The sequence below is a fragment of the Alosa sapidissima genome, chromosome 1 (assembly GCF_018492685.1).
Source record: "Alosa sapidissima isolate fAloSap1 chromosome 1, fAloSap1.pri, whole genome shotgun sequence".
NCBI lineage: Eukaryota > Metazoa > Chordata > Actinopteri > Clupeiformes > Clupeidae > Alosa > Alosa sapidissima.
Window position 1 is genome coordinate 32,974,990 of NC_055957.1, and position 12,072 is coordinate 32,987,061.

General features: G+C 44.7%; 1 protein-coding gene across 1 annotated transcript; it reads right to left on the reverse strand.

The window, feature by feature from the left end:
• Positions 1–5,597: 5,597 nt before the first annotated feature.
• Positions 5,598–11,613, reverse strand: si:ch211-106k21.5 (leucine-rich repeat-containing protein 26). The gene is made up of 2 exons (XM_042108882.1): positions 11,459–11,613; positions 5,598–8,703 (listed from the first exon to the last, which is right to left on the reverse strand). Exons 1-2 carry the CDS (start codon positions 11,508–11,510, stop codon positions 7,445–7,447), a joined length of 1,311 nt encoding a protein of 436 aa, XP_041964816.1. The 5' UTR covers positions 11,511–11,613; the 3' UTR covers positions 5,598–7,444.
• Positions 11,614–12,072: the final 459 nt, after the last annotated feature.

Below are 12,072 nucleotides of genomic sequence, written 5' to 3' on the forward strand. Positions count from 1 at the left end.
GGTAGGCCAAGTCGACAATGTGAAATTCCCAAAAGCTTGTTCACAAACATTGGTGTGGCCTTGGAATTTCAGTATTTTATGGGTATTTTTGAGACTCCTGAAAGGCTCTCATGCTGGCTGCATGTGACATCACCTGAGGAAGTAGAGAGAGTTCCAGTTCATCCCTGAGGCATATGAAGTCTAATGGCTGTGATAATTCATCAGTAATGGACACTGTCATCAGACGACACTATACAATCCACTGGCATGTTCTACAGAACTGTTTTGACCTCGAGCTGTTTGTTTTTCTCATGGTCTGCACATACCTGCTCCAGACACTGCTCTAAATCATCTTTATTACCCTGCCTTGTTACCCTGACATCATCATTAGGACTTTGTTTACAATGTCCAGATATGGACAAGTGAGATACATTTATTTGCAGTTATACAGTATGTCTACATTGCCCAATAGATAGATAGATAGATAGATATATACTTTATTGATCCCCTATTGGGAAAATTCAAGGTCCCAGTAGCTCAAGACATCACACACAACATACACTACAACATAAACAGGAAATAATTCACATTACTAATAAGGACAGTAAAAGATACTAAATCAAGGATCCACATGAATGTACTAAGGATGTATAATCATGCGGCATTTGCAGTAACAGGGCAGGGACTGACCTTGTGTTTCAGTATGCAGTGGTAAGGTGTGTTATGAGGTGTGTCATGGTGGTAGTGCAAATAAGTCCAACAGTGCAACAGTGCAGGGTGTCATGGTGGTAGTGCAAATAAGTCCAACAATGCAACAGCACAGGGATTAAGTGTAGAGACCAGCAATAAATATGGACAATATAAGAGACCAGCATTAAATATAAGAATTATAGCAGCAGTGCAATGATAGGTTGACGTATTAAGGTTTGATGTAATAGGGTATCAGCCATTGGTCAAGTATGAAGATAGACCACAGTTCGGACTAGGGGATGGAGGGAGGGGTTGTGCATGTGGGCTAATATAGCCAGCAGACAGTGTAGACAGTGTAAGCAGTAACACAGTGGGCCAGGGGACAGCCTGTACAGTCAGAGGACCTGGAAGTGTAGAGGAAGGGTTAGAGGCAGATAGACTATGCAGACAAATCTATCTCTCCTCTTCCCTTTAGTAAAGCATTGAAGAGTTATATGGCCCTGGGGACAAATGACTTCCTCAGTCTGTTGTGCATGCAGTGAGCGTAGTCTCCAACTGGTCAAGCTCTTCTGCTTTATGTTAGTGCTATGAAGTGGATGACAGTCATTGTCCAAAATGTTGATCAGTTTGTTCAGGGTCCTTTTGTCTGATATTGAAGTGATGCACTCCAATTCAGCTCCCACAACAGAGCGAGCTTTCCTTACCAGCCTGTCTAGTCGCCCAGCATCCTTCTTCTTAGATAGATAGATAGATAGATAGATACTTTATTGATCCCCAGGGGAAATTCAAGGTCTCAGCAGCATACAGACAACACAAACACATTCTTTAACAGCAGAAAGAGTAATTAAAGTATATAATATAAAAACACACGTAAGCAATAAGGACAGTAGAAGATAAAGAATATGCTAAATATACTAAAATACAAATTATACTAACTAACACAAATCAATTCTAAAAACAGTATCCACATAGTGGTGATTAATCAATCAGAGACGCTTGCAATGACTGAGGCAGGGACTGAGCCTGTGATTCTCTGTGCATAGTAAGGTAAGGTAAGGTGCTCTGTGTGAATGAGTGTCATGGTGATAGTGGTCATGGTGATAGTTGAGTAAGTCCAACAGTGCAACAATGCAGAAATAAAGTAAAGTAAAGTCTATATATCTATATATTTAACCATTTTAATAAAAGGGATAAGTGTGGCCACAGTTCGGCTGTGGCATGGAGGGAGGGGTTATGCATATGTGCTAATGTGCTAATATAGCACGCAAACAGTGAGGCAGAAAGACAGTGGTAAAAGTGGCTAGTGGACAGACAGTATCCAAACATGGAGGGGGTGAAGAGGCAGACAGACTATGCAGAGAAGTCTATCTCTCCTCTTCCCTTAAGTGAAGCATTGAACAGTTCAATGGCCCTGGGGACAAATTACTTTCTCAGTCTGTCTGTTGTGCAAGGCAGTGAGTGAAGTCTCCAGCTGATCAGGCTCTTCTGCTTAACAATAGTGCTGTGGAGTGGGTGACACTCATTATCCAAGATGTTGATCAGTTTGTTCAGGGTCCTTTTGTCAGATAGTGAAGTGATGCACTCCAGTTCAGCTACCACTACAGAGCCAGCTTTCCTTACCAGCCTGTCAATTTGCCCTGCATCCTTCTTCCTTGTGCTTCCTCCCCAACATACTACTGCATAGAAGAGGACGCTGGCAACAACAGACTGGTAGAACATCCTGAGGAGCTTGCTGCACACATTGAAGGACCGCAGCCTCCTCGGGAAGTACAGCCTGCTCTGCCCTTTCTTGTAGAGTGCATCAGTGTTGGCTGACCAGTCCCGTTTATTGTCCAGGTGGAGACCCAGATACTTGTAGGTGCTAACCACCTCCACATTGACCCCATCAATGTGGACTGGTAGCAGAGTGGGCTTAGACCTGCGGAAATCCACCACCATCTCCTTGGTCTTTGAAGTGTTGAGTTGAAGATGATTGAGTTTGCACCATTGCACCAGGTCCTCCACCTCTTGTACTCCTCCTGCCCGTTCCTGATACACCCCACAATTGCAGTATCATCAGAAAACTTCTGCATGTGGCATGACTCAGTGTTGTAGCAGAAGTCAGATGTGTACAGGGTGAACAGGACTGGAGAGAGCACAGTTCCTTGTGGCGCTCCGGTACTGCTGATCACAGTGTCAGAGAGACAGTTCTTCAGTCTGACGAACTGTGGTCGCTCGGTCAGGTAATCTGTAATCCAGGTTACCAGGTGAGCGTCCACACCCATCTGCAAGAGCTTGTCTCCCAATCTGAGGGGTTGGATGGTGTTAAAAGCACTTGAGAAATCAAATAACATGATTCTCACAGCACTTTTCCCCTTGTCTAGGTGGGAATGTGTCCTGTGTAGAAGATAAGTGATGGCATCGATCATGCCCACTTTCTCCTGGTATGCAAACTGTAACGGGTCTAGTGCATGGCGTACCTGGGGTCTGAGCATACCTAAGACCAATCGCTCCATTGTCTTCATTACATGTGATGTAAGAGCGACAGGTCTGTAGTTATTAAGCTCACTAGGGTGTGGATTCTTAGGGACAGGGGTGAGACATGATGTCTTCCACAGTGTTGGAACTTGTCCAAGGCGTAGGCTCAAATTGAAGATGTGCTTCAGTGGCTCCCCCAGTTCAGCAGCACAGGCCTTGAGTAGCCTTGGACACAGTCTGTCAGGCCCCGCTGCTTTATTGCTGCGCAATTTCTTTAGTTGGACTGTCACTTGATCTGTTGTAATGGTGAGGGGTGTAAGGGGAGGGGAGGGGGAGGGGTGCATCTGGGATCTGTGTGTCTGATGGCTGTTGACTGAGGTCGTTGTCACCTCATTGTTCGGGATCGCCATGTGGGGGAGGGGTGCAAAATCCAGTGATGGTGGGGGTACGATAGCCTGTGATGATGGAGGTGAGTGTTGCACTGGTATTGAGGGGGTGTGGGGGTGGGGGCTGGGGGATGGTGGACAGACCACCGCCATTGGAGCAGGGCAGTCAAACCTGTTGTAGAAGTGGTTCAACTGGTTCGCCCTGTCCAGGACCCTCTCCACAGAGCTGCTGTTCTTCTTCAGGCCAGTGATAACCTTCATGCAGTCCCATGTCTCCTTCAAGTTGTTTTCCTGCAACTTCTGTTCCACCTTCCTTCTGTAGTCCTCCTTAGCTTCCTTCAGCTTGAATTTGAGTTCCCCAACAATATACAGAAGACTTCAGACTTTAGATAGTTCAGATAACAGATGATATTGATGTGCTCAAATGTTATATAATATGAAATGGGAAGAACAGCAAAGTTTTAGAGGAGAAATTACAGGACGACAGGACCCTCAAAAATGCCCCATAACATTACATGCCACTGAGAGGCAGTCCAGCTTAGCTGACAAGTACAGCTCAGCTCCACTAGGTGGCGACCTTGCCTCTCTCTCTCCTCCACTTCCAATCCCAGTGGATTCCAGAGGCCGGCCTGGCCTTGCTTGCATAAACTCTGCCTTGTGGGGGCTTATTTGTTTATCCAACCTTAAAATAGAAACATTGTTTAGAGTTTTTGTGCAGGATGTAAAAACAAGGGCCAGGTCAGTTAGATTGAGATAATGTGCAGTGTGTGTCAGGGAGTAGGAAAGTTGGACACATGATGGCCTAAACTACTACTTATCTTAATACCTGGATGCAGTGAAAAGCTTCACATGTAGGAGTGTAAAATCAGTCTTTCAATCAAAAGTCAAGATCAGAGTACACTTTAGTTCACTGTGTTTTAAATCACTTCTCTGTGGTGGGTCTTTCTACATCATCTCTGCCTGATTGTCTGGCTAGGAAAGAATGTGGGTGGAACACGTCCCACCCTGACTCCTCGTGCTTGTCCAGAGCAGTTTTGTAGTTTGTGTCATAGATCTTCTTATACCACCGTTAATGAAATGGGTATTTCTAACTTGCAGTGTTGTGTTTAGGATACTCTGCTATAAGTACCTTGCAACATCGACAACAGTTCAAGCCCTGATGTATTGCAGACACACTGGTTGTGTGACCACTGCATACACTGATTTTTTTGTGAAGGGAAATCCCATAACAAGCTTTGCAAATGGAACGGATGTGGGAAAAGAGCCCCCTTGGTGTGCAGTCATTGTGAAGGCCTCCATAAACATGCATGAAGAGCTTTGTGAAGAGAGTGTGTTTTGTAATGCTGTCATCACTTTGACCTGGGTTACACCGACATTTTGTAATACATCCCAAATCTATCAGCAGGGTGTTTTGGCCTTGGAACTCCACTGCTAAACTAGAAATTCAACAGCAGCCACCACAGTCACACCCATATGTGAAAAGTGTGGCTTTTCACGCTCAGATGTCTACCTGGATCAGTGCACTCATGCTGATGCTGGGGCACCTCCTCTCTTCCTTTGCTGACAGAGGTCACCTCACTGGAGGTGGTCGCTGCCGGAACAGAGCAGTATTCAGGCTGGGCCTCCGGGTTCTTTCATGTGTTCTGTGTGGCTGGTGAACTGTGGTGCCGGCCTGCTATGGGAAGCGGGCCCAGACGCTGCTCAGTGTGACTGGGTAACCTAATGCTGTAATTGCAGTCTCCCACATGGACTGAAATCAGAGATTAGCCTCACGGCTGTCTGATGCACAGTGAGTGAGTGATTGAGTGAGTGAGCACCAGCAGTCATTATGGGTACATATAGTGGAGGTAGGTGGACCCAGACCAAAAGATTTTGGAGAGTGCCTGCAAATTTTCACATCAAATAATTCATGGAGCAGTGTCCATCTGATGCAAATAAACTGACTGATTTGAAGTACATACTTCTGAAAAGGGCGGTAAAATAAAAAAAACATCCCAACAAGTTTTCTAAAGTATTGATAAATGCCTACTAATGGATGGCAGTTGATGACACAATCATGTACAAGTCTCACAACAAAAAACATATAAAGTAATTTATTTTAAAGCCATCAATAAATATTCTTGCACCAAATACTTCCACAATCAGCCAGTGCCAACAGACATTTGAACCAGTTCCCTTTGTACTGTTTACATACTGTGTACTTTGGTCTTGTTTGTATTTTGTCCCTGTATTGACTCCTCTATTTATGGATCTAATGGACCAGAATTGAACCGAAAATGTCACATACTATTAACTAAAAAGCAACATTAATGCAGAAATAAATTAATTCATTTAAACTAGACTACTAAACAAGTGTGACTCAAAACACAACATTGTAGCTCAAGACGTATGCCATTCTAACTGAGACATATTTGTTAAGAATTACACCATTGCGAGTTAAGTAATGGTAGTAGACAGGACTGGTAAAAAATAAATGAAAAGGCCATGAGTTACATATCACCCTTTACATTCAAGCTATCACTGCTATTAGAAGTCAGCATTAGTGAAGTCTTACCCCATTGATTAAGATCATATAAGATAAATGGCATTATTGCTATGGGTTTGTGTATATTAAGGTACACATGTGCCACAAATCCAGTGGTTCTTCTTTCTCCTCCTACATCCACTACAAACAGTGCATTGGTGTCAGAGAGAGAGAGATACAGTTGGAAATGTGGACCATACGCCTAACAAATTTGACTAGGCTGCAACCCCTGAGAATGTCACTGTCCATCTTTCTCTCTTTCTCTGTCAGCATTCAAATGAGCTTACTTTAGCTTCTTTGCAAAGCCAACCTGATGACATAACAGATCTTATCTGTACACACCAAATGTGTTCTAACTAGGTCTGCGGTTTTTCATATGCTGGTACATCTGCATGAATGTAACTCGTTCTACACAGCTCCTGTACAACTATCGGTCACTGGAATGTGGTGTCCAATCTCATTTTCAAAGCCCCCTGAGTGTGTGTTCACGTTACACGTATATGTTAAGCCTCTCATTAATACTTGCCTTATCAACCTATGCGGATGTGGTGTGCACATTCTCCATCTCTCAGATGGTATCAGTGGAGCAGCCATTGTTTTCAGCATTTATCTTTCACACACGGCTTTGAATATCAGAACAGATGCAGCTGCTCTTAAGCTGGAGGACCTGGGACCCATCTTCCACAGGAAAGAGTGGTCCGCTGACAGGCAGTGAGCTGGGCTTCTAAAACAATAGATGACATCATCCTATAGTGCCTGTCCTTACCAACAGCACTTACTGGACAGGAAAGAGCACAAAGATTTTTGTTTGCTTGTTTGGTTGGTTGGTTACAGGTTTGCTTTCCTACAACGTTTACATAACAGAAATCTGGACCTCCTTTAAATAAGGCACAGTGGAATGGTTTGGTCATCTTGACATCAATGGTAGTTGTAATAAATCCCATTTAGCACCATTACCTCAGACACTTAACTTCAGTCAAAGTAGATATGTGTTCAAAACAACATAAAAAAAAAACATCAATATATTTGACCTCCACACTTTGGCAGTATCTCTGAGGAACAGAATAAGGAATGGTGTTTCATTTCACCATCAGTCAGTGTTTTTTAGGGTTTAACTATGAGTTTACCTACAATCTCAGATGAATAGTTCTCACACTCTGAATGTGGCCAAACAATAGCCCTTGCAGCCTGGAATGCTGCCCTGACAGTGGAGACTCCTTATTAGCACTCCGAAGTTCACTCGGAACAACTGACAGGATTATGCTGCTCCAGTTCCTGGACGAAATTCCCAGAGATTGGTTGGTCCCTCCAATGCTTTGATCAAACAACCAGCTCTTTGACCAGAACGTCAAAATAGATGACCTGCATACAAAAAAATGAAAACAAATCCCTTTGGCATTGGTTTGGGTCACGACAGATCCACACTCTCATACTCGCCGTGATCAGAGTCCTCGATCTCGATGCCTGGCACCAAGCTATAGTACTCAGTGGACTGGGTCAGGTAGGCCTTCTCCCGGTCAGCCGAGTCCTTCATGACTTCCGTCACGCTCACGGTCTCCAGGTCAGGCTTGCTGCCCAGCTCCTGGGGCTCCTGCTTTTCGGTGGAGATAGAGGAAGGCGGGCGGGTGATGGACTCCACCGAGCCTAGACGGATCTCCACCTCCTCGTAGATGTCCCGCGTGCTGCCCAACAGGGCGGATGAGGGGCGCAGCAGCAGCTGGTTCTTCATGATGCCATCCTTGCTGCCCTCTCTGGGCGCGGCCAGCTCACCGCCACCGCCGGGAGCGTGCTTGGAGTGGTGCCAGCGCTGCCCGTTGCAGTCCGTCCGCTGGCCGCCTCGGCCAGAGCCATTCTTTCCTGCCAGGCCGAAGGCCATGCTCTCCTTCCTCTTCCTCTTTCGGCCGCAGAACCAGCAGAGCACCAGTACGGCCAGCACCAGCAGCGGCAGCAGGATGAATAGGGCGGTGAGGCCAGGAGGGGCGCAGACGTCCATCCGCTGCACAGACCACACGCTCTGGCCAGCCAGGCTCTGGGGGGAGGCGCAGGTCAGATTCCCCACCGCGTCCGCAAGCCTGCTGCTGCTGCGGCCACTGGTGCTGTTGTGAAGGCCGTCACCTTGAAGCCCCTCAACTAGAGAGCATGTGCACGCCCAGGGATTGTGGGACAGTCCCAGCCGCCGCCAGCCCTGTCTGGTGAGGAGGCTGCTGGAGATGGCCGTGAGGAGGTTCCCTCTCAGGTCCAACTCCTGGAGCTCCTCCGACCCCTCCAGGAAGCTCTCTGGTAACCCTTCCAGGCGGTTCATCTTCAGGTCCAGCACCCTCAGACCTGAGGCGTTGGTCAGGAAGCCCTCTGGTAGGGCAGAGAGGCTGTTATGTCCCAGGTAGAGGTTCTGTAGCATGGCTGGCGTGTCCCCCTTCTGCGTGAGGTGGATCTGACTGATGTTGCAGTGAGACAGGTCAAGGGTCCGGAGGGCAGGGTGAGACGAGAGGACTTCCCACTGCACGTGGCTAAAGTCAGAGCCGGAGTAGTTGAGGCAGCAGGCTCCACCTGCCACGTTGACCGGGAACTCGGACAAAACTGTTGCTGCAGGACACTCACAGTCATTTTCATTGCCCTCTGTCAGTAGCAGCGGGCACACAAGAAGAATACCCAAGAGTGGCATTATACCTAAAAAGGACAGAATTTGTTAGTGTTTAGTAAACATCTGTGTTAGATTGATACACAATTCTGTACATTTTGACACAAAGTTGTGTACTGATGCATAATTACTCACTAGGGGCAATACAGTGATAACAGCTCCCTATTAATTTCATATGAGATCAAAAGACTATCTCGCCTCTGCCTTTCCAACGTGATCCTGAGGGATCTGCTATCTCTACCCCCTCAGCGGGAAGCAAACAGGGCCTAGCGCCTGGCAACACTGCCTTGCCCTCGTAGCTGTTGTTGCTAGTCTGAGGGTTGGCATGGCGATAGAAAGGGCTTGGGATCAGAAGTCCATCTCTCCAGGAAGAGAAGTCTGTCAACTCCAGGGCTTAAAGTCCCTCAGAGTTTTAGTTCAGAATGTAAATATGGACAAAATGTTTCATTAAAAGACATTAATTATTATCAATAATAACTATATGTGATATTATTGGTCTTAAGCATTAGGTTTGCACATTACACTAATTAGTTCACTGGTTTGTATTTCAAGGTAACTTCTGCTTCAGGGGTAACTCACAAAAGGCATGCACTCTACTACCACTGAACCTCTCAATTCCTAACTAAGGTAAATGGTAATAGTTATAAGAAAAAGGTCTCCTTTGGTGTCTAGTAACTATAAAAGTTTGCACTTTGGGCATTTTGCATAATGGCTTCCATTTTAAAGGATTGTTTCTAGTGTGTGTACTGTCTCCATGCCAGGCAAATCACTGATTGAGAGAGCTCCCTTTCCTCTATTCAGGCTGTTCTGACATCACTCTTTCCTGATGTCAACAATGGGGGCCAGGGCCTTCTAACAGAAGTGGAATGTGCTAACTCCCTAACTAAGCAGAGGACCCATAGACGCTTGGTGGGGCACCAGACACTGCACAGAGTACCATCAGCCCTTAACTTCTGCTGGGATTCACAATTACACAATCTTCCGTAACGAAAAACAGGTAGGAGTTTTTTTATTGTGACTACATCGTGAAGTGTTGAATGAATATAACAATGATACCTCAATTATAAATGTTATTAGAGAATTGAATTTCATCACAGACACAAGTGTTTGTTTTGTTTACCTGGCATAGAAAGGGGAAAGGAAAACCACAGCAACCGTTCCCATTGAGCCTGTAGCCAAGGGCTACGATTTGTGTGGCTAGTCAACAGCTACTAGCACAACCACAGTCAGTTCATATTAACCCTGTTGTTTCCAAAGTTGTTAAAGTGGGATCTGTGAGGATTTTTAGCTGTGCATTTTTAATCATTCGGATCCTCCTACACAGAAGCAGTTACAGGATAACCTACTTGACAACTAAAATTCCTTTTTAATATCAAGCCAGAGGAAGGGCAAAAACAAGACCATTTAGAGGGCTGCCACTCATTTTCATTGAGAACATTTCAGAGTTTTTCCATTACTTTTGACTGACTATTACGGAAGTTCCTGTGACCTTCAACAACCCAAATCATTCGGTACTTTACTTCACAGGTTGGGCCTAATCACTGAATCTAAACAACTTTTTTCATGCCTTTTCCAATAGGCTGGTTGGCTATCTTGATTCAAGTGGAAACCATATCATGTTGCAGAAATTCACTCAAAGAAACATCCATGGAAGAGTATAATGAGGGACTTCAAAATTAATTACTAGGATTTCCATGAATGTGGGACCCCTGCATTGCTCTCTGATTTTGATTAGTTTGTTTGTTTTTCCAATAAGTTGCAAGCAACAACAATGATGAAGACACACTGACCTGTTCCCATTAAAGCAACTAGTCCTCATGTGTATACAATTGGTTGTCATTCAAACCATGACTCCAAACATGTGTCCACTGGTCTTTGAGCTCAAGTGGCTACCCACCACTGCATTTTCCACAACCACATATCTCTAACAAATGTAAGAAAAGTGAAATACATGCACTGCTCTTGCTGAGTGCAAATTGAATGTTTGTGAAGTGGCCCCAGGCCAAACTCGACAAAATAAACGTTCTACATCACATAATGTGATACTTAGGCTACTAGTACTACTGTCTCCGAAGAGAGGAGTGAACGAAGTGAGGATTTCTGCTCTTTACATGGACCACTAGAGCACATTAAGTAGCCAACACCTGTCTATCAGGCAACTACTTTTATGCTTACTTCTTTCAAATTCAGTGGGCTACATTTCGACCCTATCCGGAAAAGACAGTTCATGATAGACAGTTGCCAAAGAAAGATAAGATCTCAGGTACCATGGAAATAGGTGTGACACATTAGATTGTGGGCTGGGTCCACTGTCCTCTGATCTTATGGGCAGTACAGTCACCGCAAAATAAGTTATGAACGCAAAGTGCGCTGCCCCAAGCTCGTCAAACCTCTTAGACGCGTGAAAAGAAAGGTTATTTTCGGACATGAGGATGAGCTCATTCTGCAACAATGTAAGCAACATCCTTGGTAACTTGCTGAAGATAGCGGGTTTAGCATAAACTCTCTGGTCTCCGTTATAAAAAAAATATACTGGGGGGCAATGTTTGACCATTCTGTTAACTCACATAGGCTTGTAATCAAACAACGAATAGAATATTTATTTCTAAATTACGCGCAGTCTGAACGAACATTATTATAAGGAAACTTGCTGGTGCACTGGCTGCTAACAACACACTAGATTTGCGAAATACTAAATGCCAAATCATTGGCTAATCATATTAATGAAACTTGATCACATTTGCACTCCATGAACACTTTTTTCAAGTAATATGTTGTCCTTACCTTTTGTTGGCATGGTTGAGACTTGTTGCTTCCCCTCAGAGAGATGCACCATGAGTTGACTGCCGATTCGTGGTCGTCACTGTAGTAGAAAACGCTTAGAACAGCAACCCAACGCTTCATCACGTCAAACGTTGACTACTGAACGCTCGCTCCTCTATGGGTGTGCCTCTATGCTATACAACACGGTGTGGAATGAGGAAATTCTGTTTCCTGTGCGCGCGCTATCCTGAAATACAGCTCCTGCCTCAAGATCTGTTTAATGAGGGTGATTGAGATATATTCACTTCAGCTACACCGCACTACATTATGTATTTAATAAAAACAATATATAGCCTAATACACACACACACACACACGCACGCACGCACGCTAATTGGACAAAGCATGCAGTGCGCACTTTGGTGGATTAGCTTGATTAAATTATGGACATCTAATCATTTTGCAGTTAATGTTTTACAAAGTTATATATATATATATATATATATATATATATATATATATATATATATATATATATATTAGAAGCATGCGCGTGTGTCGTTTTTACTATATGCACTTTGCATTGTTCACCAGAAGGTGGCAATGTACCCAAAGTTTTTAGTAAATGCCCCTAC